Here is a 22,589-nt window from a genome sequence, read left to right on the forward strand (position 1 = left end):
CTGCGAGTGGGCATGGGCGGCTGCTGGCTGCTTACGATCTCCGAGGGATGCTTGCGGCGGGGGGGAAGCTGCCCGGTTTGCAGCCGCTGGGGGGCGCTAGTTGGGCTGGGGCGGGCCGCCATTGGCGGGTGTTCGGGGCCAAGCGAACGGGCACGACAGGCCTCGTGCGCAACCTCCGAGCAGCACGAATACGAATCCGCGTCTGGCTAGTCCAGATAAACTTGGGGATTGCTATTAATACAAGCCCGCGCTGTCGATGTAGTTATGTCGTTATGGGCTCATAGTTACTTAAGAGGCATCTTAAAGGCGCGGGCCTCCCCTGCTCCGCACCCAAGAACCCTTTTTTTTTCCCACCTCCTCAGTTTTATGCCAGGGATGTTCGGCCACTCTGGTGGCATCGTTTTACCGCACTTTGCTTATTCTTGCCAACTCCTCAACACAAGTCCGGTTAAACTGGTTAACTAGCTAGTTACATTTTTGTCTCTCCTCCCGTACGGCTCTCGGCCGGTTGATGTGAGTTTCTCGACAGCACAGGATCCATCCATGTCGTACAAGCAAGCTCGCGACACAAAAAAACACACACACACACACACACACACATATACTCCGTACACACACAGATCTTTTCAGAATTTATGCATCTCCGGCAGCCAATGCTTGTGTGTGCGCGAGTGCCTTGTACCACCAACTTGGATGGGTTTTCAATCGTGCTGCTCTAGTGCTTTTTTCCGGTTGAGATGCCTCTCGGGTGGAATTGCAAATGGAGCGTGACCCGGGGGGCTCTGCGGCACATCGCAAGGGCTTCGTCCCTCCCCCTGAGTGCTACTTCCAGACCGCCTCGAAAGCTTACAAACTCGTTGAGCGGCGTTCGACAGGGAATGTCATTTCTGACTAAACGGGACGATCTCATGATTTCACGTGTGATACGCTGGATCCCCGCTTCACGCCAGCCAACTATTGCCTGTTTACTCATCTAACCTGAGGAAAAATAGAGGAGCCAAGCTCTGCTTCGCCATGCCAATGCAAATAGGTTAGCTCAGGCCCAAACACATGATGTATGTATGAGTCGCTGGGCTTCCAGACAAATAGCACGCCAGCTTGCTGATCAGCCACACAACCTGTGACGGCGCGCCTTTTGGAGACTGGGGGGTCGCTGTTTGAGCAGATGAACCCTGTTCGGGACGAAGGAAGACCGGACTCGTCGGGCAGCTTTGTGAGTGAGCTATATTGACCCCTTTAAAATGTTTGCAGGAATACGTGTTTTTGATAATTCTTTTTTCTTCCCCTCCCCAAGCGGTGCAGACAAGCTAAATTTATCTTTTATTGCAAGGTGGGATTCCCTCTGAGTGAGGGGGTCGTTGTGGTGAACTAGTTTGCGGGATGGTGCCTGCGGCAGGCAAAGGCGCTTCGCCCGCCAGCGCCCAGAAGCATGCCATAATCCGCAGACCGCCGCTTCGGGCGGAGTACATCTGCAAATAACAGCGGTGATAATGCCACTTGGGCGGCCAGCGCCGGGAAATTTTGATCGAGAACAGCCTAGAGGGCACGTGACGGGCTATGACGGGCGATGACGGCACCCTGCATGGATATGGCTTTCTCCACACGGCCGGCAACGAGCAGGCCTCGCAGCGTTTTCTTCAGCGCAGCCAGCCAAGCAGCACCGTTGGCCTGCTTCCCTGCCCAGCCCGGGCGCATGGGTCACGGAGCTCGAGCCTTTCGGGCGACTCTTGGGGTGAGAATGCTCCGTCATGTATGCGTGAAATCGGGCTTATGGCCGTTGATTCCAATTGCATCCAGGACGGAGCGCGCGCTTTGACGGCGTTCCTCAAAATGCCTGTAGGCACTGTTGCTGCGAGTTGTTCCTCGTCTGCTGCCGAGAGCTTTGTGTGGAATCATGTCACTGAGATAAGGGTGGAAGGGCTACAGCGATGCCATTGAGTTCCCATTTCGTGATGGCTGATGGCCCAGCTGGTGCGGGATAAAATTGAACTTGACTACGGAGCACTCCGCATAGAGCCAAGGTGTTTTAGCTGCGACGCGTAGCTTACTATTGTTCCATTGCTCTGGCTTGTGAACCCTCAATCAGCCTAATAATAATAACTGGGGGAAAGATTGGGTCACTAAGGATCCCAGTGGCTGGGGAGCAACTAAGCCATCCTTGTTCTTAAAAAGTTTCGACTTGTCCATCTGCTAACTAATTCTCCTCATTGCCGATTAGTTACTAATTTCCCCGTGAGATATGTTTGTGCACGGACAAGGGCAGCTTCGGGCGTTTGTGATGTAACCCTGAACACGCCACACTAATTGTCCGATATGAGACAAGCTTTGGCAAAACGGCAGCGCAATGAGGCATGAAGAATCAATCAGATAATAAAAATCATTCCTGATGCGGATGAGCCTATGTTCCCTGTATACATGAGCATCTCTTTACTACAGAGTATTCTCTTTGTCTACAAGCTACAAGTACCCAGGATAATATCACAATACAAATACTTAGAGGGAAGTCCGGTTTTCCCACCCAAAAAAAAAAAAAAAAATATATATATATATATATATATATACTCGTTTAGCGATAGGCCTAGATTGGTGCCAGAGGCAGGCTGCTTTAATCACCCCTAGCTCAGCAAGGCACAAGCATAGAAGAGTGAGGCTGATTGAAGCCTGGTCATTCAAGCGAGTTGACAGGCTACCAGGGCAGGTTAAGGCTCGTCCAGGTCATCCTAAATCATAAGTGATTGGTGATATTTGACGGTTTGTATTTTCACCAAGACAAAAAAAAAAAAAAAAAAAAAGAGAAATGGAAAGGAAAAAAAAAAATTGAAATGCAAAAAGAAAAGTTGAGGAAAGTAACTCAATAGTTAAAAGTAATCCCCGTGTAGCCCGCCAGAAGGAGTCAAGAATTCCTAACGGTTTTTGCTGTTATATTTCTCTCCTCTTCTGTCCACCTCTGCTTTGTTTTCTTTTTCCTCACTCCCCCCCTTTTCCTCATCGTCTTTAGGTAACTCGTCGAGGCTTCTTTTAATTGCAGTGGATCAGTTATTACCAACCATGCGGCGATGTGGGGACTCCTTGGGATCTGACAATATCATATGTTGAACGGTGGATGTTCCTGTTTGACCAGATCCCTTTGATACACCCCGGTGGGCACCTCATTGCTAACCCACTCAACCAGAAAATTTGAGTGGAACTCCCTGGGATGGATCCTTAGGATCCCACGAGCCTAACTTTGAGAGGATCTCCCCGAAAGAATACTCCTCCTTCAGGATGGGCAGCAGCTATAGCACAAAGAGGGAGCTTTTCATCAAGCAATGCACGAGAAAGCTCAACTGTAAAATGAGCTTGTTGATGACAAAAGATACCCTAACCTCTGGGAAGATTTAATATGTGATTTAAAATGATCGATGTTCCTGGTGTTCTCTACTTGCAATGGCTCGGAAACTGATCGTTATCATGTTTCTAATCCACCCTTCCTACTACACAAAGTCAGCCCGGATCAGAGCATGTATACTCTGGGACTGAGGATAAGCGACTCATTCATGTCGTTTTGGAATATGCTGTACGATCCTTGAATCCCCAAATACCGAAGTAATTTGGATTTCGAAGAGCACCTTAGCCCTTTGCACTGTAGATACAGGCCAAGTACAAATATATGTTCGTCAACAGGGGAAAAATTAACTGTTGTCATTGTAAGAGGGCTACCCGGGTATTCAACTCAGCCCCAATGCAAATCATACAGGAACGTTGCACTCAGCAATTTGAAAATTTCATAATAGCTACTGAACCATTGTCTGCATGAAAACAAATCTAGAAGCGTCCTCGTCTCATGTTGCTATGCAGGTCGTTTAAATGCTTGCAAAAGAGGGGGTGGCGAGTTGGTATTGAAAAGCTCGGTCCTCGACGGTGGGGAAGATCATAAGATGACCAAGGATGATAAGCAAAGAACGAGGATAAAGTGAGACTGAATGAGTACTGAGTGCCGCAACGCAACTGAAGCTCTTGACATGGTAGGGTTTCCGGGGCTGGCGGCCACGGGGTCGACTTCTCTGTGGTCTTCAATTGACGATATGTACGACAAAGCAGAGACTGGAACGTATCGGCCATAAGAGTCTCACTGCCCCTTCACTGGACATTGCTGGAGAAAAGTTCGGAGAGAAACGGAGTCTTGATCATGGATTAGTTTTGTTTATTTTTTCCGCTTACTCTTAAATCCTTGCGCCGCGGCCCAAGGAATGTATTTTCTAGGCAGAAAACTTTTGCCATGCCATGCCTCTTCGGAGTATTGCGCGTTTATTTGACCCCTCTTTGATTATGAACGGAGGCAGACACGGCGCGGGGAGAGTCAAACCGGGGCAAGGTTATGATCCACACTCAAAATGCCAAAGGGCAAGTTTTGGCCGTCTCGACGAAGGTCTTCCATCACGGAGGCACGATGTTGTCATTGATGGTAACAGACGCAGAAAGTTTGCCTCCACTGGGCCCGAGAGGAGTACGTTACGCTGCAGCTTTTTGCTTGTGTTGAGCCCAATGTGACTACACCGGGAGTTCCACGTCATCCTCAACATACGCCTTGGCGATCCTCTCTTCTGAAAACACCCTGGATGGAATTTTCTCCGAAATTGTGATCTTCGAGCCTAGGACTGAGCTGTGACATGGTCGAGACTCTGCCCTATGGATAATTAAAGGCCAAGGGTTAGGATCGCTCGTACACGCAAAGTATAGCAAGTGGAAGGACGATCCTTGTGGTGATTTAAAATTTTTGCTCATGATAGTGCAAGGTAGTTGTTCATCTAGATGCGAACAAGCTGGGACAAACCGCCTTTAAATGTGGGCGATATTGCATATATATCAACTGTCAAATGAGAATAACTACCCACCTTGCGAGCTAAGAAAAATTGGATCTGTACGTCCTTGAGTAGATGATCAGGAGAATTCAGGCACATTGGGTTCTTGGGCCCAGCTCTCCGCGGCAAGGTTCTACCGTTAGGATCTTGAATAGGATGGTGGCCGGACCGACGCTGTTCTTTAGTCTTGGATCCAGCAAGGGTCCAACGGAACCTTGCAACCTCATCTCTCAAATTGCCGTCCACTTTGTGTGGCGTTGAATTCCGATCAGTCCCGTTCCCCCTAGCAAGTCGCCTGGGATCCGCAGCCATTTAGTTAATCCAACAATGCGGTAGGTTATTTTGGTCAATTTCTTAACGAAGACCCTGGGACTTCAGGTGGAGTTAAAAACGGAGGCTGGTCTTCGGGCTTTGACAGATTTGTAAATTCTCCCGCCCGAGCATAAACGAATTTACCGGGGCGGCTTGCTGAATGAAGTGTGTGTTCTGGCACAACTCTCTGTCGGCAATTCCATCTCTTCCATCGAAAGTGACTGCGTGTACAGAGTACTTGGGGCACGATTGAAACACCACAGCCACAAACTAGTCTTCGAGAATGTGTCATCCTGGTACAAACATACCGGACCTTGCTCGCCGAGCATTCACTTGTCTAAGGCTTTGCTAGGCAGAGGACAAAATATGCGCACCAATGACATGGTAGACGTTGACATGCGTCACTCAGGTTTGCACCTCTCTTTCGCTCTGCGGTATCCAACTCTAGCAGCGAAGACAACTCGTCAGCCTTTGTTTGCAGTTTGTCTCATATAAAATTCATTGAAGAGCTAAAATTGGAACTCTCCTGCGTAAGCTGCCGGAGTATGCTGAATCTTTTCTGCACGTTGCCTTGTATTGAGCAAAGAGTTTGGGTGTACTCCGTACAGGGTATGGGGCAAGAGTACTCCCTATTCCTGTTACTCAAGGACATAGTTAATTGCAAGAGGTAGATGTGAATAGCAACATGCTGAGGTTAAATATTATTGTGAAAAGATGAATCATAACCTGCTTACTTGGTTTTGTGAATTCAATTCCCATCCTGGCACCGCCATGTCCGCTGACAACAAAATGCTCTTTGTTTAGGTTGCAGATCAAGCAAACCCCCTAAAGAAGAGGGAAAAAAAGTTTCCTTTTTCCTTTTGTATTTTGAGATTGGAGCTCCTCTGATAGGATCCTCCTCATCAAATTAACTGCCTCACAAGCAAGAGAGTTCGCTGTGACCTGCCGGCGAGCTTGCTTGGCCCTATTAACTTGCGCACGGGCCATCATTGGACCATGAGATGGAAATCCCCAGCGCCGCATCGAGCTAACCGCACACCTCAAAAGTGATAACGAAAAGCAGCCGCTGGAGCTTTACCTCCTAAAACCTCAAGGATTCAAAATTTGGACTGCACTCGTCATCAACTGGCAAGCCTTGGAATAGGTGCGGGTACTGAGGACTGAATCGAGCCAACAACCCGTATAATCATGGTGCGGCTGAAACACAGATACCTCCTCGTCAACATCCTCTATCCCCCGACGTCCTCCAGTGCTGTGCCCGGTGCCAAATCCCGAGCTCTGGGGAAGGATGCGCCAGATACCCAATTCCATTTACAGGTCTGCCGGCCTACACCCGATGGCCTGACAGCGCAACTGTTGGCTAGAATGATAAGGGAGACGGTAAGTGATATGTTTGGAGACTGGGGCATGGGAAGACTTGGAGGAGCGGGTGCAGGGAGTGTTAGCGGTGGGTTACCTGTTTTTCTATTTTCTTCCATACTCTAGTCGTGGTATTAGATGCGTCTTTCAATCTCTTTCAATCTTATTTTTTCACGCGTGGCCAATTTTTTATTAATTTTATGAACATCTTAGTTAAATATCTCTCGCCGGCCACATCCACAGCGATAATCCGGTGCCCGCGTGCTAGCTACCGGCTCGTTTGGGCGGCGCTTACATATATGTCACGGTTACCAGAACCAAAAGAGAAAAGGCCCGGAATTGGCAAATCTGCGTTTCCAAGAGATAGCTCTTTTAAGGCCCAAGAACAGCAGCTGGATTGTGTCTTCCGGGTCGTGCGGGTATCTGGGACGATGAAAAAGGCGGAGCAAGAAGCAATTCGGAGAGCGAGGTTGGAGGTTGTGAGGTTATCGAAGAAATGGGAGGAAGAAGGGAAGGATGTTCTCCAAGAGATGTTTCCAAGCGGCGCCCTCAAAGAACATCGGATGGGAATAGGTGTCGAAAGTGATGAGGATGAAGATGAAGATAGCGATGGATAAGTCACCAGGCTATTGTGAATCTCTACAAGAGGTAAGTCCCTAATTCCGTCTGTGGAATTTTGGCTTTTTCCTTATCGCATGGTTTTATTTTCTTATGATGTTGACTCCACTGTCTGCCGGTACATGTGCTTTGAGATCCATGTCAAAGTCATCATCTTCTCCGCCAGGTATTTGCTTGGTTGCCTCGTTCCGTGCTTTTGCTTCTTCCCAATTTCTCCTTTCAAACTCGTCCCAGTCCTCTTTGTTATCCAGCCATCTTTCTTGTACGTCTTTGATATCCATTGTTCCCATACCTTCCCTGACAGCCACCTGCCACACTGTATCATTAGCTCCTTCGGCTGTACCGAACGCATATCCACCCGCCCTATCGATTGCCTGCAGGAGACTCATCATGCTATGCTTATCTTCCACCGCGAGTGTCTCAAAAGCAACGAGCCCGAAGTCCTGTACCACCTCGACGATCGCTTTGTTCAAAGCATCAAACTTGGAGCTGGCTAAAAACGGAGCTTCCTCTTTCAAATGAGGAATCAGATAGGAAAGATCTTGGACTTCGGTATAGAAGTCTAGGTTAAACGGGAGAGGGGGGTAATTCGAGAGGTTATCGATCTTGGTGAGGACGTTTAGATGTGGCAGATCCATTTGCAGCATTGCCCGAAGGCATAGCAACAATGCCGAAATGTACATTGATGGGAGGGTTAGATTATACGAGTCGACGAGGTGAATTACCACTAGCTGTATGCAGAGGTTAGTTCAGGCAGTATTGGAGTGATTGGACATCGGGAGAAAGGGTCATTGCAGACTCTATACCCAAGCTTCTGAATCTGAAAAAAAACATTTCGAAGCGAAGAGTGATGTGTAAAGATTTCGACCTGGCCGGGACAATCGAATAAAACATAGTCATCTGCAAAATAATCATTTTTCAGCGATTTCGGAAACTTGTTGAGGAAATTTGAGCTAGACGTACCTCCTAGCTTCTCCAACCCATCTTTCAACCACTCAAAATTCCCCTCTATCTCTTCCATTGCATATAATATGCCCCCGTTTGGACCGAGCGTGTCTTCTGCCATGATCTCTTCAAGTGTGACTAGGTCGCGCACGTCCAGCGCCGGAGTATAAGAAGTGTGATCGTTGGCCGGGTCAAGGTTCACGACAGAACATTTTCTCCCGATTGCGGACATGAATTGCTGCATACCATTGCAATAAGTAGATTTACCGGAGCCTGGAGGCCCGATAACCAGTTGTGCAAATGGCATTTTTTGGCTAAACAGTAGCTTCGAAGCGCGGTTGGCGGAGGGGCATGTGTTGAACCTGCGCGCTGACAATGATGTAAGAAAAGCGAACGGGCACGAGGGCGGTGGAAGGTGGCAGAAAACAGCTGCGTGGAAAAAGGAACGAACCAGCCGCTCCATGAGCAGGCAACTCAGGTGAACAGGACCACCCTTCAAGCTAAAATCGATTTGCCCAATTGCTTCATTATTTTGTAAATCTATTGTAGTATCGCGGTTCATATGGCTTCAAGTACGTTATGCCCTCTGGTACTTTCGCAATTAATCATCCCAAAATATTTTCGCGGCGCATGCTAAAAGCTCGCAATAGACCAATTCGCTGTCCCAGAATCCCCGACGGACGCGATTTCCGCCGTCAAGTTTTCCCCAGCCCCAGAGTCGACACGGTTTGCTGTATCATCGTGGGACAACAATGTATATCTGTATGATCTCCGGGATCCTAAAACAGGGCAGCTTGGTGAAGGGACGCTTATTGCGAAGTTTGAACATCGAGCACCGGTTTTGGACGTCTGCTTTGGGGAGGATGAAGATGAGCTATATACAGGTGGTCTAGATTGGGATGTTAAGAGGCAAGTCCGCGGCCTTTTGATTCGGGAGCTCTTTGTCTTCCTTGACTAATCGAAAGCTTACAGGATCAACGTGTCTTCGTCTTCGCAAACGGTCCTCAGCTCACATGAGGCAGGAGTGAAATCCGTTGTCTACAGCAAAGAACATAAGCTCTTAATCTCTGCATCATGGGACTCAACTTTACACATCCACCGAACTGGCACCGACGTCGCTATCACTCCCGCCACCATTCCACTTCCTTCAAAGCCGTTCTCTCTCTCCATCACGCCCACAAGATTGGTGGTCGCAATGGCGTCTCGCACTCTCCATATCTATGATCTTCATGCTCTAGCGACATTCACTGAAGAATCGGGAGCCGCCCCTTCACCAAACAAACTCGACATCGAGCCCTGGCAACGCCGCGAGAGCAGTCTTAAATTCATGACACGAGCTGTAGCATGCATGCCTAATGATGCCGGATATGCATCCTCCAGTATTGAAGGACGCGTGGCGGTGGAATGGTTCGATCCATCGCCAGAATCACAAGATCGGAAATACGCGTTTAAATGCCATCGGCAGAATGTGGATGGTGTGGACGTGGTGTATCCCGTGAATGCATTAGCGTTTCATCCAATTTTCGGCACTTTTGCGTCTGGAGGTGGCGATGGAGTGGTTGCGTTGTGGGATGGAGTTGCGAAGAGAAGAATCCGGCAATATCAGAAATACCCGAGCAGTGTAGCCGCGCTGGCGTTCAGTTCAAATGGAAAGTACTTGGCAATTGGGGTTAGCCCGGGATTTGAAGATGGGATGGACGATATTCCGGAGGGCACAGTTAAAGTATTCATCAGGGAGCTCGGTGAGACCGAGGCCAAAGGAAAGGGGGCGAAATAAGAGTTGAAAGAACTGTTGAGCTTCAAGAGCCCCAGTGTCTATTAAGATTATGATTTCTAACTAATGATACTTGGAAGATAATACTTCTACGATGAAATTGTGGAATATGCGAATGTTGGAACCCCAACTTGACTACTATGTGCTGCGATGAAAAACATATTCAAAAGTATAGTTTGCTTTCACATCTTACATAGGCTTGATTCACTGCCGAAAACGCTGCTCTTAGTGGAGGACCTCTTATCGATAAGTTCCAGCTCAGCTGAACTGCTGACTAAGCCCTTTGTCTGTGATGCTCCGTAGTTAGCCAGGAGATATCCTCCCCCGCCGCCTTGGCTCAACGATGTCACCGTTGTGAGATCCAAGTTGTCAACAACGATTCACTGGCTGCTTGACAGACTTAACAGGGCTGGCTTCACTTTACAAACCATTAAACGCGCTGCAGCCTCACAAGAGTTCATCAATGACACAGTCTTTTGCGTCTACTTTCGCCGGCCCAACGTCAAAAGAGAGGAAGTATGACCGCCAGCTCCGACTCTGGGCAGCTAGCGGTCAACAGGCTCTCGAAGATTCTCGGGTTCTCCTTGTTAACTCAGACGGCCCCGTGGATAGCGACAACGCACCTCTCACAGGAGTCGTCGGTGTCGAAACGCTCAAGAACCTAGTTCTGCCGGGAATCGGTGGGTACACGATCGTTGATCCGGCGACAGTGACGGAAGCTGATTTAGGCGTGAATTTCTTCTTGAGCGAGGATAGCCTGGGAAAGTCAAGAGCGGTGGAGACATGCAACTACTTGCGGGAGCTGAATCCGGACGTTGAGGGGATATGGTCGTCACAGGTAAGCGATATGTTAATTTTCCCTAGGTCGATGATAAGGGGCTAAGCGGTTCTATAGCCTATCTTAGAAATTTTAGGACAACAACCTCGCTTTCTAGCATCCTATAGTCTTGTCATTATTACAGGTCCGATGAGACAATCTACTCTACAGATCATCTCCCAACGAACACACGAGCTTTCCATTCCCTTAATATACACCCACTCGGTTGGTTTCTATTGCTCATTTTCCCTACAACTGCCGTCCGTATTTCCAGTCGTTGAAACACATCCAGATCCAGACTCCATGCAGGATCTTCGACTCACAAATCCATGGCCAGAGTTACTCGCTGCTGCGAAAAAGGTGGAAAATCTAGACGCCCTTGACGACCACCAACACGGACACGTGCCGTATCTATTACTTCTACTACACTACCTCGAAAAATGGAAAAAGAGCCACGGTGGAACATACCCGCAAACCTATAACGAGAAAACCGAGTTTAGAGAAATGGTTCGCGGCGGAGCGAGGACGGGCAACTCCGAAGGAGGGGAAGAGAACTTTGATGAAGCGGCGGCTGCAGTCTTGAAAAGCATTAGCCCTTGGACTTTACGCAGCAGTTTACGAGATATATTTGAAATGGATCAGTGTTGCAACCTCACTGCAGCCTCTGATAATTTCTGGGTCATTGCTCATGCTGTTAAGGCTTTTTATAAACGACATGGTGTATTGCCTCTCCCCGGGTCGCTACCAGACATGAAGGCTCAGTCTGCAGACTACATATCGCTACAAAACATATACAAGTCAAAGGCGCGACAGGATCTAGCTGAGGTAGTCGCGGGCGTCCGTGCGGCTGAGGCCCAACTGGGTGCTGATCGAATAGTCTCGTCGATTTCGGAAAAGGAAATTGAAGTATTTTGCAAGAACGCGGCACATATCAAGGTTATTAAGGGGCGTAAACTTCCCCTCCTAAACGTGGATGAACCCGAGCAAGAAACAGTGAAGGTTATCCGGAATAATCTCGGAAATATAGAGTCTCCAATATCGATATTTATCTCCCTTCGAGCTCTCGATATTCTTGTTACAGAGTATCAGGAGGGCAAGTTTCAGTCAGCGCCATACCTGTTCCTTGACGACCCTGGAAACTGGCAGCGAGCTGTTTCTAAGGTTATCAATGCCCTTCAAGCCAACGACTCTGGGAGCGTGGATGACGAGGCGCAAACCAACATCCGCAACGCGGTTCAAGAGACTCAGCGTGCTGGGGTAGGAGAGTTACACAATATCTCTTCGCTTGCGGGGGGGTTCGTGGCACAGGAAGCTTTGAAGGTGTTGACAAAACAATACGTGCCACTTGATAATACCTTTGTTTTCGACGGAGTTAGGAGTCGAGGGAAAATGTTTAGACTGTGAAGGACTAAGGACAACGGACATACTGGGTATCAATTTTGAGCTCCTCGGCCCAAATAATATACATGAAGGTACAGAGTACCCCGTAGATACATTGGATGATGGCGTTTGTTGTTATCCGCTCGGCTAAGTATTTCTGTGCCCACATCATGCTGTCATTCCCCGGCTTTGAACGCTGTGCATACCATGTCCCCCAAATAGCCACGGTACGGGAGACATTATTGGTAGATACTACGATAATCGATGAAGCGCCAGGGCTTCAATTGACCCAGTGGCCCCCACATCAATTCAGCTCTTATTCTCCTCTGCAACTTGGTCAGTCTTCCTTGTACATCTGTTGCCTGGAAGGCGCTTTTATCTGTTACTCTGCATGTGCACCGCATACACCAGCCACATCATCAGTGAGCGTGTTAGCCACGGCCTAAACTAACTAGCCCATGAAAGTCATCAGCAGCCACCAAAGTTAACTAGTTAAGCCTCGATCGACGCCGATCAACAAGTTGACTTCAACCTCAACCTCAACCACAGGTTCACGACAGCCACAATTCACGCAATCAGGGAGTGACCGGCTCTGGTGGCAACACGTTGGATTTGGATTCTTTTTACTCCGTATATTGATTTTCTTCTGCTTTCGGTGTGTTTTTTTTTTTTTCGGCTGTATATCCATGACAAGGCGCTTGACTCACTGCCTGTGGGGCCATAAAATCCTAGAGTCTGTTCCGTACATCGAGAGTGGTCCCTCGGGCAATAGTGCAGCAAGGCAGTTCTGCAGTGAGCTTGTTTCAGAAGATTATGAGGAACAAGCTTAACCCTTTTCATCCCGTCTTTTTCATTTACCTCCTGATGCTGGGTCTAGATTGGGGTATTAATATCCTTTGCATTGTGTGGGCGCCTGCTTGTAGGGCTGAATTGGATAATGGTTTTCGTATTGAAGCGCTCCTTCGTGTCTTCGTTTCTTGTTAGCGCTGCCCAAAAGGCATATGCTCCTGTTGTGTGAAACAGCATAACAACTTTTCATTGACGCCAAAGTGACAAACCTACGTTGTCCACGCGGCAGACTTCTCCTTAACAGCCCGCATTTGAATCCTGGTTCACCCTGGTTGGCTTTGTCTATATTATTATGGACAAGTCTTCCATAGTGGGAATTAAGTCTTGTGTCCTTTAACTTCGTTCATTCACATAAATTCTATATTCTTCATCCACCTCTTTTCCCACCCTTCATTAACACGCTACCAGCTGACGGCCTCAAAATGAGGCTGAAGAATATTTTCAACCCCAATTATACGGATCAGAACTGGCGAAAGCCTCTGGCACCGGCCTCGAATCCACTAGCTTTAGAGGAGATATCACTTCAAAGTACACCAGGCGAACATGCTCCCAATCCGACCTCAAAGGGTTCCCAGCATCATGAAGAACCCGTTCTCAGGAAGCGCCACGCAGCTACGGCGATGGAATTGTTCTTCGACCTTTTTTTCGTAGCAAATCTTGGAAGCTTCACGTCAACCCATGATATTAACACGGTCCAAAGTATTCATCATTGATCCAAGCGTTGAGCAATCCTGATGCTTACGGGCTTTCATAGATTTAAAGTCATATATCGGTTACATAACCATTCTATGGTTCTACTGGTTCCAAACTGTGCTCTTCGATCTCAGATTTCACTCGGATTCGATCTTGTCGCGGATATTTACGGGCATGCACCTAGGAGTCATGACCGGTTTCGCAGTTCTCGCGCCTAATTTCGATACCACCGATCCTCTTAACCACCCACGTCGCTTCCGCAATATGGGCCTTCTCCTCATGGTATCCCGTCTGGTCCTTGTACTCCAGTATGCCATCGTGGCTTGGTACATTCGAGGCTATAAGAAGACTCTTAGCGCAAAGATTATGACAACAGGAATACTCTTTGCTTCGGCTATGGTATTTTTGGCTTTGGCTGTTACTACGCAGATGCGACGTGGCAGATACGCATATCTAGGATGGTATATCGTACCAGCAATAGAAGCATTAGCCATGGTTTCAATATCCAGTATCTGGAAAGTGTTAAGTTTCAAAGGGACTCCGATCGTTGAGCGATTCGGAGGTATGACTCTTATTGTCCTAGGAGAAGGTACTGTTGGAATGACTAAAGCGGTAGGTCATCTTCCAGCATCGTTGATGCTTAATCTACCTGACTGACCTTATGCCAGGTGACAAGTATCGCTAAGGGGACGTCATATCCGACGGCGTCATCCATTATATTGATCACTTGCTATATTATCATCCTCGTAAGCTAACACCGTCAAGAGAAGTTACCTCTTCTTCTGCACCCCTTTATGTGTGTGGTTAACTGATTTGACCTAGTACTTTATGTACATGATCTATTTCGACCAAACCGACGAAAATCGTTTCGGATATATTCGCCAACAGATTTGGGCTATTTTCCACTTCCCACTGCATATGTCCATTCTCATCACTTCTGAGGGTAGTCGTGCTTTCGTACTTTATAGTGTTGCCAAGGGTATCTACGAGACAGCGTTTAAACACTCCAATGCCTCGAAGGTGTCTGAAACAACATCTCAGGTAGTTGACACACTTAAACTCATAGTTCACAACCTCAGAGCGCGGCTCAGAAATACTCAAGACGTTCCCGACCTCAATTACATCTACAATAATATCACGGCGATTGAAAACCTTGAAGCAGATTCTGAAAAGCTGGGAGATCTTATCGCAGAATTTACTGGTCGGCTCTTCATCTGGATCATGCGCTCCTTTGGTATTGACGCGACTCCCCAGAAATCTACCAGCCAAAAAGACAGTGAGCAATTGGCCAAATTGACCGATAAGCTCTTTCTGGTGTTCCGGTTCTTTTTCATCGCTGCAGGACTTGTTCTCATCTTTATGGCTGTGCTTCACTGGTTTTCCAAGTCCCATAAGAGCAGAGGCGAGGTTTTGTCAATCATAACCACCACCACCATTGGCATTGGTTTGTCCTTGACCTCTATAATGGCTCTATATGATGAGCAAGACGGAGAAAGTGCCTTTTACTATTATCTCAACAGCGGATGGATTGTCCCAACTGTTACTCTTGCCTATGCCCTTGGTAGGTTACTTTCATGCACTTCTTTCCTTCCAAATAAATTCCCTGAATATGCTCTTTTCCTTACTAACTGTGCATTTAGTGGTTGCAATCGACAACAGCATTATAGTGATTTCTCACAAACGAAGAATCAGATATGTCGCTCAGGCGTATCGACAGGTCCCTTGACAAACATGTACTTCACATTTTCTTCTGCAACTACTTGCTTCTGATTTATTTATGGCATTATCGGCCATCAACTGTTAATTAATTTCAGCATTTAGGCTACCGGAAATAGAAAGATGAAATTGAATTTCATGAGGGCCATGGAGGTTACACCTTGTCCTATATTTCTAACACAGCAATCCACTGCAAAGCACTCCTTCGGTTGTTCTCAGTGACTTAATGTTTCACAACCTGGAGAGTGTTCATGACTGTCGACATGAATGCGTACCTTTCTATCTTCGAACTCAACTATCACATCCCAAGCAATTTAAAGAGCATACAACTGTGCCTGGACATCCGATATACCTGAAGTATATTTTCAGATATTCCAGTGCTCTGCGCATGCAGTTCTCTTCAATAGGACCCCTCTGTTTCGCCTGTGGGTTATTGATCAATGGGATGTCCACAAAGCTCGGGCTGTCATGAGGCAGAATAAGATGCTGCAGGGATGCAGCTGAAGTTTAGGTCATGATTCTCCGAACATGCCATCCTTGTGATTTCCAACTCTAATATTATAATGGGCCTTTAGATGTAATATTAACTGGCCGGAAGTTAACTGATAACTGCGCAAGTATTCACTTTCATTGTGTCTATGTACAGAGTACATGCAACTCAAGCTCTAACCTAATAAGATTGCATTTCCTGATTTCCCTTGCAGAGCACTCTTTTTGTATCTCCTAAGTTGGACCCTTTGCCCTCAACCTGAATATGTTTATATATCCAATGTATCCTTTAACTATACGCTGATATATCTCATCACTATGAGAAACTTCGGCCACATCATCATTCATCTTGGGGAGCATGTTGTCCAAAACAGACACTCTGCGCTTCGTGCTATGAATACCACCATTCCTTTCCTCAGGACGGTGGACCTAGAAGGAGGTGCTCAACCTGGAAAGATACCATGGAGTTCATCATGGATTATATCCTGGGATAACCGCTTGATCAAAGATGAGCGGACCTCACTCATTCTCAACGGCTCGACACCTGCCGCAAACTTCGCGAGCATTTCGAAACCTGTTAAAGACGCCCAAAAGCAAGCCTACTGAGTGCGTGAATGGGGTACTAGTGCACGTTTGAATTCAAAGCCGGCCCTTTTGAGACTGGGAGAAAGCTCAATGATTTTTCAGTGGAAGCACTTCCCGCAAAGAAGGCAAGAATATGAGAGAAACGACATCCTCGCTGGCTTGGTGGATAATCACGATCCTCTTTTCATGCTGACTTCACGCCTCGTAATATTCTCGCCAGCAACAACGGACATGCCAACACAGTTTTGGATCGGGAAAATTCCAGGTGGTTTCCCGCACAGTCATTGAAACAATCTCAGGCTCTTGATAGACCCTACCGTATTCACTGTGTCGAGCTTTATCGGCTACGTCAAGCGCACTGCACTCTAAGACTTCGTATCCGAGATTCTAACAATAAATGAAGACCAAACCGAGAATTTAGCGAAACCGGCATTGATGGGTACGGTATATAATTACCTCTGGGCACTGTTTGCATTTTCCTCGTCCCTTCGTCCGTCAGACACGCTCCCACGTTTTTCCTCTAACATGATATCCAGGGAAATGCAGCGTAGCTATATCATACATACTCAATGCCAACCTCCCCCTGTGCCTTCTTGATGTTATGGTGGTTAATGATACACATAAACACTGAATTCCGAATCCTGTTTCCATCACCATCCGGTGGTAATCTCTCATTTTCCAAACTGACGGACATGCATTGCCCCGGTATAACCATGTATGGAGCCCGTGCAAACCCCATCTTCGACCCACTCCATACAAGACGCGGGGTAACGACGTGAACTACCCGAACGTTTATGTCGCACTGGGGCTTTAAATAAGCTGTGGTTCGGCACGAGAAGAGAGCTCAGCGCCTATTAACTAGTACCTCTGGCTCTCTCGTGTTTATTGAAGATTAAATCGGGGAAGCCATGGCGTCTACACAGAACGAGCCGAAATCATATGACTACATAGTATGCGGGTGAGTTTCAACGTCCTGCTTCGGGCATATAAGCTGCGGATCTCTCCTGACTGCGCAATTTAGAGGAGGGACAGCCGGCTGTGTGGTTGCCGGGCGTCTAGCCGAAGATCCAAATATCACGGTTCTTCTCGTCGAAGCAGGCCAGCACAATGAGAACCTGGAGAATGTCCACATGACTGGCGGGTGAGTAGGGACGAATAATACAAGCTTACATGAGACGAAACTGACGATGTGAAAGGTGGCTGAACAATCTGGACACGGAGGCCGATTGGAATATCATAACTCCTCCAATGCCTGGTGTGAACAACAGACAAGTGAAACTCAGTAGGGGAAAATTCCTGGGTGGCTGCAGTGGTGTCAACGGTACACTGTGTGTTCGCGGGTGTAAACAGGATTATGACGACTGGCAACTCGAAGGCTGGAGTGGGGAGGAATTCTTTCAGTATATGTCGAAGGTTTGGCCGCTGTTGTCTAGATGTGAGATTCTGAAGCACGCTGAAAACCCAATATAGGCGGAAACATTTCACCCAAAACCTTGGTTCCAAGCAAGTGAAGGCAGTCATGGATCCTGTGGGCCTCTGCATATAGAGCCTCATGATCTCGCCCCGATTTCACAACGCATTATGGACTCGTTTGTTTCTAAGGGCCTGCCCTATGACGCGGATATGTTCACTACTGGTGAAACACCACATGGATGTGGGCATGCGCCGAGGACGGTGTATCGAGGCCTGAGATCGACATCTGCGGACTTTGTGACGAAGGATTGTCAAAGAACAAACGTAACTATCAAGACCGATACTATAGTCGATAGAATTCTCTTCGAACAAGACGACAAGGGTGCTCTCTGCGCGAAAGGCGTGGTAACGATTGCTGCTGATGGGACCCAGCAGATTTTCCACGCGGATAGAGAAGTAATTGTCAGTGGGGGTGCTTACTGCAGTCCTGCAATTCTTATGAGATCAGGAATAGGGCCAAAGGAGGAGTTGGAGAAGCATGGTATTCGCTGCGAAGTTGATTTACCTGGCGTAGGGAAGAATCTTATGGATCATCTTGTAAGTGTTCCCAAGTTCAAGGCGTTTCATTTCCATAACTGAGTGAATACATAGATCGTCTTCATGTTTTACGAAACAGAAAAAGAAGGCTTAACAAACGACCATCTTATCTACCATGGGGACGCAAAGGAAAAGAGCTACGCCCTGTGGAAGAATCATAAGACGGGTTTCTTGTCGACTTTTCCCTTTGGAGCCTTTGCTTTCGCTCGACTCGACGATCGTCTCGCAGATGAGCCGCTCTGGACGCAGGCAAAACACGAGCCAGGCCGAGATCCTATGGGCCTGATGCCAAGTCAACCGAACATCGAATTCTTCACGACGGAATGTTATGGTGGCCCAAAGCAGTATTCGAAATACCCTATCGATAATAAACATGCATTTTCGATTATCGCAGAACTATTTGGCCCTAGATCCCGTGGCACGGTGACACTGAAATCGAGCGATCCAAGAGAAAACCCAGTCGTCCACTGCAATTACCTCGATGACCCATTAGATTTGCTTGTTTTGGCCGAGGCATGTCGATTTGCGAACGAGATTGTCATGACTGGCACCGGAACAAAGGATATTGTGAAAGGGTCGTGGCCGCCTGAACTGACACACCATACGTATAAGACGAGGGAAGAGTGGGTGCCATATGTCAAAGAGCATGCGACAACGTGTGAGTTTCTTCTGTTATATCTTCCAAAGAATCTTTTGGTGTGTCCTTGGAACTGACACAAGATCATCAGGCTATCATGCAGCAGGAACGTGTGCCATGGGCAAATCTGAAAATCCTATGGCAGTCCTGGATGAGAAACTTCGTGTCCGGGGCGTTTCCGGATTGCGTGTCGCAGATTGCAGTGTTATGCCACTCCTTCATGGGGGCCATACACAGATGCCAGCGTACGGGATCGGAGAGAAATGTGCAGACCTGGTTAAGGAAGGCAATTAAGAATAATCGCCTTGCACGTAGAACCCCACGAGGCTTTTGGAACCACCGAAGTGTGGTTGTTGTATTATCATTGAGCATTGAATACGGATGATACAATATTGTAGTGTATGGTACCTCCGACTCAAATGTGTCACCTATCAAGCAAGTCAAAAATGGTCATATTCTTCACCATGCAGCTTGTTTCAGTAGAGCAGCCCAGCTCTACTCTCGCGTCTTGCGGATCTAAATGTCCTCGCATCATCGTAATGATTCTAGCGGCGGTTTCGCAGGAGGTGACTTGGCCTGTATCGAGTTCACCTAGGCACTGTTGCTCTGTACAGCATCCTTCACGCCTCGCCAGACCCGCAGGCTCTGACATGTGTCTTGGATGATCCTGGCTGGCAGGTTGGGCTTGCAGCGCTAGTTGACGTCCATTCCCCTCTTTCACCAAGTGTAATTCGCCTGGTCTTGGGCAAATATCCGCCGATCTCGAGCGGCAGGCCTCCGTTGATTGCCTGGCTATTGTATCCGAAGGGCTCTGAGATAGAGATGGGGATGCGGCCACCGAAATTTCAGAACCCGGTGTAATTCGATGTGCCCTTAAATAATGTTCCACCTCGAAATCCGTAACACCTCTAATCCTCAGCAGAGACCGCAGCAATGCATTTTCCGCCGCGACCTTCCTCCCGGCGGCTTGAACTTCTAAGGTCGCCTCAACACCGAGTTTTTCAAATGCTCTCAGCCGTTGCTCGAGGTCTTGAATGTATTCTTTCCGTCTTGCGCGGGATCGCCGCTGGTTATCACGGACACGAGCTGCTTTGGCCGTGCGGTTCGACTGAAAGCGTCCAAATCGAGTCAGCTGAACTCTAATATGGGCTAAATTTGGAGCTTACCTCGGTCATTGATGGTTGGAGGTGTGTTCCAGGAGAGTAGGAGCCTCCGCAAAGGATCATTTAATGGGTGCTCGGTATAAAAGATGTGTCTGTTTTCAAAAAAAAAAAAAACTCCAGCAAGCAGTGAAGTCAACGATTTGAGTTTGTAGTTAAACGGTTGTCCAATGGAACCGGTGAGGTGACATCCAGCTTACTAAGCAGATGGGCCAAGAGCGACATCGCGTCGCCAGATACTCCGTACAGAGTACACTATACCCAAGCTCTGTTCAAAACGGGCGCATATCTTAGTGGAATAAACAATGCTCTTCAATCTTCCCCTGCTTCCATGGCAGGGTTACCCCGGTCTATCAAGGACATTGTCCTGAGATATCAGAGTGACAACTTACTCCGCAACGCCTTATACGCCTCTCCGTATTGGCCACTTGGGTACTTACTTCCCTCCACTTGCGTTGGAGGCCACGAAGCCCTGATTTTTCGCTGCAAGATACCATGCACGGAGGAGTAACAGCACATTCATAAATTGTAGACTCGTTTTCCTGGCTAGGGCCATCTAGATATTAGTTACATATCCAACCTAAATTGAATTCTCAAGGAAATTCTATCCTCCATTAAATTACTTTAATCAATGCCAACCCCCGAAGAGTATGCTCAGTGGGGATGACTTTATTTCAAAAGTATATACAGAGAACAAAATCGAAAAACTGTCATTTAGATACATAATACCATTATCGAAATCAAAGATAAAATTAACAATGCACATGGGACCGTGGTTGGTTGGGCCGAGTTTCTATTAATACTGGGTGGCGACCGGGTGGACGGACCATCCGTTAGCTCCTCGCCTTCTCCGCCAGCGCCACCTCCGCGGGTTCCAGCCGACGGGGTGCTTGATGATATACTGTGTCCCGTCAATGTGGCATCGTCATCGGTGCTTCTTGTTGGATTTGGTTGTATTAAACGGACCGTCGTCCCGTTGCAAATAACCGCGGATGTATTGATGGTAAGCGCAACGGGCTGAATAGAATGGCTAGCAACCAGAGTCATGGGCAATGCATGGTCATTCATGGTGATAGTAGTCTGGGGAATGGCGAGGACCATCGTGTTTTTGTCGTCGTGGATGGTTATCGGAACTCCAGAGAGTATAAATGTTGTTTTGCCGTCAGGCCCAATGTACCGTTCAACTCTATCTGTACCCCCTTTCCCGTCATTTTTCCTTCCATCATTGGGCGGGGGTGTTATTTCGGGACGCGTGCTGCTGGGCTCAATTCGTGAACTGTCGCGAAGTACACTGGATGGACGCATTCCTTCAACCATACTCTCAATCCAGCTCATAAAGTCACCCGGCTCCTGAGGTGCCCCGGTCGTTTGTGGTGGTGTAGGTCCTCCAGGGCTGCCTATGCCAGAAAACATCGGCGGGTTTACCGAGCTAGGAATTTCGAATACAGTGGTTTTCTTTGTGACTGAGATAAGTGTAGTGGGTAGAGTGAAGACTGGTTGTGTGTCGCAGGTGCCATTTCCCTGAGATCCACAATCGTGGGTGATGCATGGCGGAAGAGGTGTGACATATGTCGGCCCAGATTTAAAAAGCTCGAAACCGGTGACTATGTAGGTGCGGGTGACGGTTGTGTAGACTGTTTTCGGGGCAGATCCGAAGAGAAAGACGCTTCCGGAGCATGTGGATTCGCTGGCAGGCGGAATTATGGATAATGAAGGTGTTGGGGATTCGGTCGACGATACTAGCGTAGAGTTGGCAGTGCCAGGAGAGTTTCTCCTACGAGGCAGAGCTCCTATCGTTAAAAGGACAATCAGTATCCATATTCTCGTGGAGAACCGGTCGTCTCGAGGCTTACCGTCAGCACTCCATGGCAAAGCAATCGCAAAAGAAGCGGAAGCAATCAAGGTAACGAGGGTCAGAATGGCCATGTCGACATGTGTTCGAACGAGATCCCCGGTTTGTCGGAAAGAATGTAGAAGCTCAAGCTATCATCGCAGGCCACGAAGGAGCAAGTAATTGGAAAACCGACAAAGCCAATGTTCCCGGATACATACGATGAACGAGCGACGCGGTCGAGGGCGTATCATCCAGGGTTAAAAAAGGGGGACCCTTTTCAACCTTCCGTGAGCATACTCGCTGGGCGGATGAAAAGAGGCTGCGAGTATGCAGAAGACGATGATCTCTGGCCCTTGTCATCCATGTTTCAAGGGATAGGCGGCAGCTTGGGAGTGAGACCCTTGAAGGAGATGCGAAAATGGACGATCCTGGTACGCTGAAGTTTAAAAGGCCCTGCTGGACCGGCGAAGACCTTCTCCATCTTGGGGGGGGGGGGGCAGGGATCAGCAAGGAAGAAACTTTCATCTTGTCGCGAGAGGGCTGCTGGCTTCACGCTTCAACAAAGAACTT

At 47.9% G+C, this 22,589-nt stretch overlaps 10 protein-coding genes across 10 annotated transcripts; 7 read left to right on the forward strand and 3 right to left on the reverse strand.

Annotated features, from left to right (window-relative positions):
• Window positions 1-1,557: 1,557 nt before the first annotated feature.
• On the forward strand, window positions 1,558-1,938 carry D8B26_002641 (uncharacterized protein; the record flags this gene model as incomplete). The annotated part of the gene is made up of 1 exon (XM_066123904.1): window positions 1,558-1,938. One exon carries the CDS (start codon window positions 1,558-1,560, stop codon window positions 1,936-1,938), a length of 381 nt encoding a protein of 126 aa, XP_065979979.1.
• A 4,268-nt stretch (window positions 1,939-6,206) lies between these two features.
• D8B26_002642 (uncharacterized protein) lies at window positions 6,207-7,945 on the forward strand. Its single transcript, XM_003069114.2, has 3 exons — window positions 6,207-6,600; window positions 6,726-7,160; window positions 7,459-7,945. The coding sequence occupies exons 1-2, from the start codon at window positions 6,342-6,344 to the stop codon at window positions 7,127-7,129; spliced, it is 663 nt and encodes a 220-aa protein (XP_003069160.2). The 5' UTR covers window positions 6,207-6,341; the 3' UTR covers window positions 7,130-7,160; window positions 7,459-7,945.
• Window positions 7,196-8,382, reverse strand: D8B26_002643 (uncharacterized protein; the record flags this gene model as incomplete). The annotated part of the gene is made up of 3 exons (XM_003069115.2): window positions 7,196-7,861; window positions 7,930-8,030; window positions 8,094-8,382. 3 exons carry the CDS (start codon window positions 8,380-8,382, stop codon window positions 7,214-7,216), a joined length of 1,038 nt encoding a protein of 345 aa, XP_003069161.1. The 3' UTR covers window positions 7,196-7,213.
• A 243-nt stretch (window positions 8,383-8,625) lies between these two features.
• BUB3 (mitotic spindle checkpoint protein Bub3) lies at window positions 8,626-9,897 on the forward strand. Its single transcript, XM_003069116.2, has 3 exons — window positions 8,626-8,647; window positions 8,726-8,984; window positions 9,048-9,897. Exons 1-3 carry the CDS (start codon window positions 8,638-8,640, stop codon window positions 9,850-9,852), a joined length of 1,074 nt encoding a protein of 357 aa, XP_003069162.2. The 5' UTR covers window positions 8,626-8,637; the 3' UTR covers window positions 9,853-9,897.
• A 415-nt stretch (window positions 9,898-10,312) lies between these two features.
• D8B26_002646 (uncharacterized protein) lies at window positions 10,313-12,136 on the forward strand (the record flags this gene model as incomplete). Its single annotated transcript, XM_003069117.2, has 2 exons — window positions 10,313-10,687; window positions 10,745-12,136. The coding sequence occupies 2 exons, from the start codon at window positions 10,313-10,315 to the stop codon at window positions 12,068-12,070; spliced, it is 1,701 nt and encodes a 566-aa protein (XP_003069163.2). The 3' UTR covers window positions 12,071-12,136.
• A 1,181-nt stretch (window positions 12,137-13,317) lies between these two features.
• D8B26_002647 (uncharacterized protein) lies at window positions 13,318-15,316 on the forward strand (the record flags this gene model as incomplete). The annotated part of the gene is made up of 5 exons (XM_003069118.2): window positions 13,318-13,594; window positions 13,650-14,200; window positions 14,257-14,334; window positions 14,411-15,149; window positions 15,229-15,316. 5 exons carry the CDS (start codon window positions 13,318-13,320, stop codon window positions 15,312-15,314), a joined length of 1,731 nt encoding a protein of 576 aa, XP_003069164.1. The 3' UTR covers window positions 15,315-15,316.
• A 795-nt stretch (window positions 15,317-16,111) lies between these two features.
• On the forward strand, window positions 16,112-16,399 carry D8B26_002648 (uncharacterized protein; the record flags this gene model as incomplete). Its single annotated transcript, XM_066123905.1, has 1 exon — window positions 16,112-16,399. The coding sequence occupies one exon, from the start codon at window positions 16,112-16,114 to the stop codon at window positions 16,397-16,399; it is 288 nt and encodes a 95-aa protein (XP_065979980.1).
• An 887-nt stretch (window positions 16,400-17,286) lies between these two features.
• Window positions 17,287-19,388, forward strand: D8B26_002649 (uncharacterized protein; the record flags this gene model as incomplete). Its single annotated transcript, XM_066123906.1, has 6 exons — window positions 17,287-17,336; window positions 17,400-17,519; window positions 17,575-17,791; window positions 17,849-18,388; window positions 18,443-19,046; window positions 19,117-19,388. 6 exons carry the CDS (start codon window positions 17,287-17,289, stop codon window positions 19,317-19,319), a joined length of 1,734 nt encoding a protein of 577 aa, XP_065979981.1. The 3' UTR covers window positions 19,320-19,388.
• On the reverse strand, window positions 19,378-20,265 carry D8B26_002650 (uncharacterized protein). The gene is made up of 2 exons (XM_066123907.1): window positions 20,192-20,265; window positions 19,378-20,133 (listed from the first exon to the last, which is right to left on the reverse strand). The coding sequence occupies exons 1-2, from the start codon at window positions 20,249-20,251 to the stop codon at window positions 19,450-19,452; spliced, it is 744 nt and encodes a 247-aa protein (XP_065979982.1). The 5' UTR covers window positions 20,252-20,265; the 3' UTR covers window positions 19,378-19,449.
• Window positions 20,266-20,841: 576 nt separating this feature from the next.
• D8B26_002651 (uncharacterized protein) lies at window positions 20,842-22,403 on the reverse strand. Its single transcript, XM_003069120.2, has 2 exons — window positions 22,039-22,403; window positions 20,842-21,975 (listed from the first exon to the last, which is right to left on the reverse strand). The coding sequence occupies exons 1-2, from the start codon at window positions 22,109-22,111 to the stop codon at window positions 20,900-20,902; spliced, it is 1,149 nt and encodes a 382-aa protein (XP_003069166.2). The 5' UTR covers window positions 22,112-22,403; the 3' UTR covers window positions 20,842-20,899.
• Window positions 22,404-22,589: the final 186 nt, after the last annotated feature.

This window comes from Coccidioides posadasii, chromosome 2 (genome assembly GCF_018416015.2).
Source record: "Coccidioides posadasii str. Silveira chromosome 2, complete sequence".
In the NCBI taxonomy this organism is placed as follows: domain Eukaryota; kingdom Fungi; phylum Ascomycota; class Eurotiomycetes; order Onygenales; family Onygenaceae; genus Coccidioides; species Coccidioides posadasii.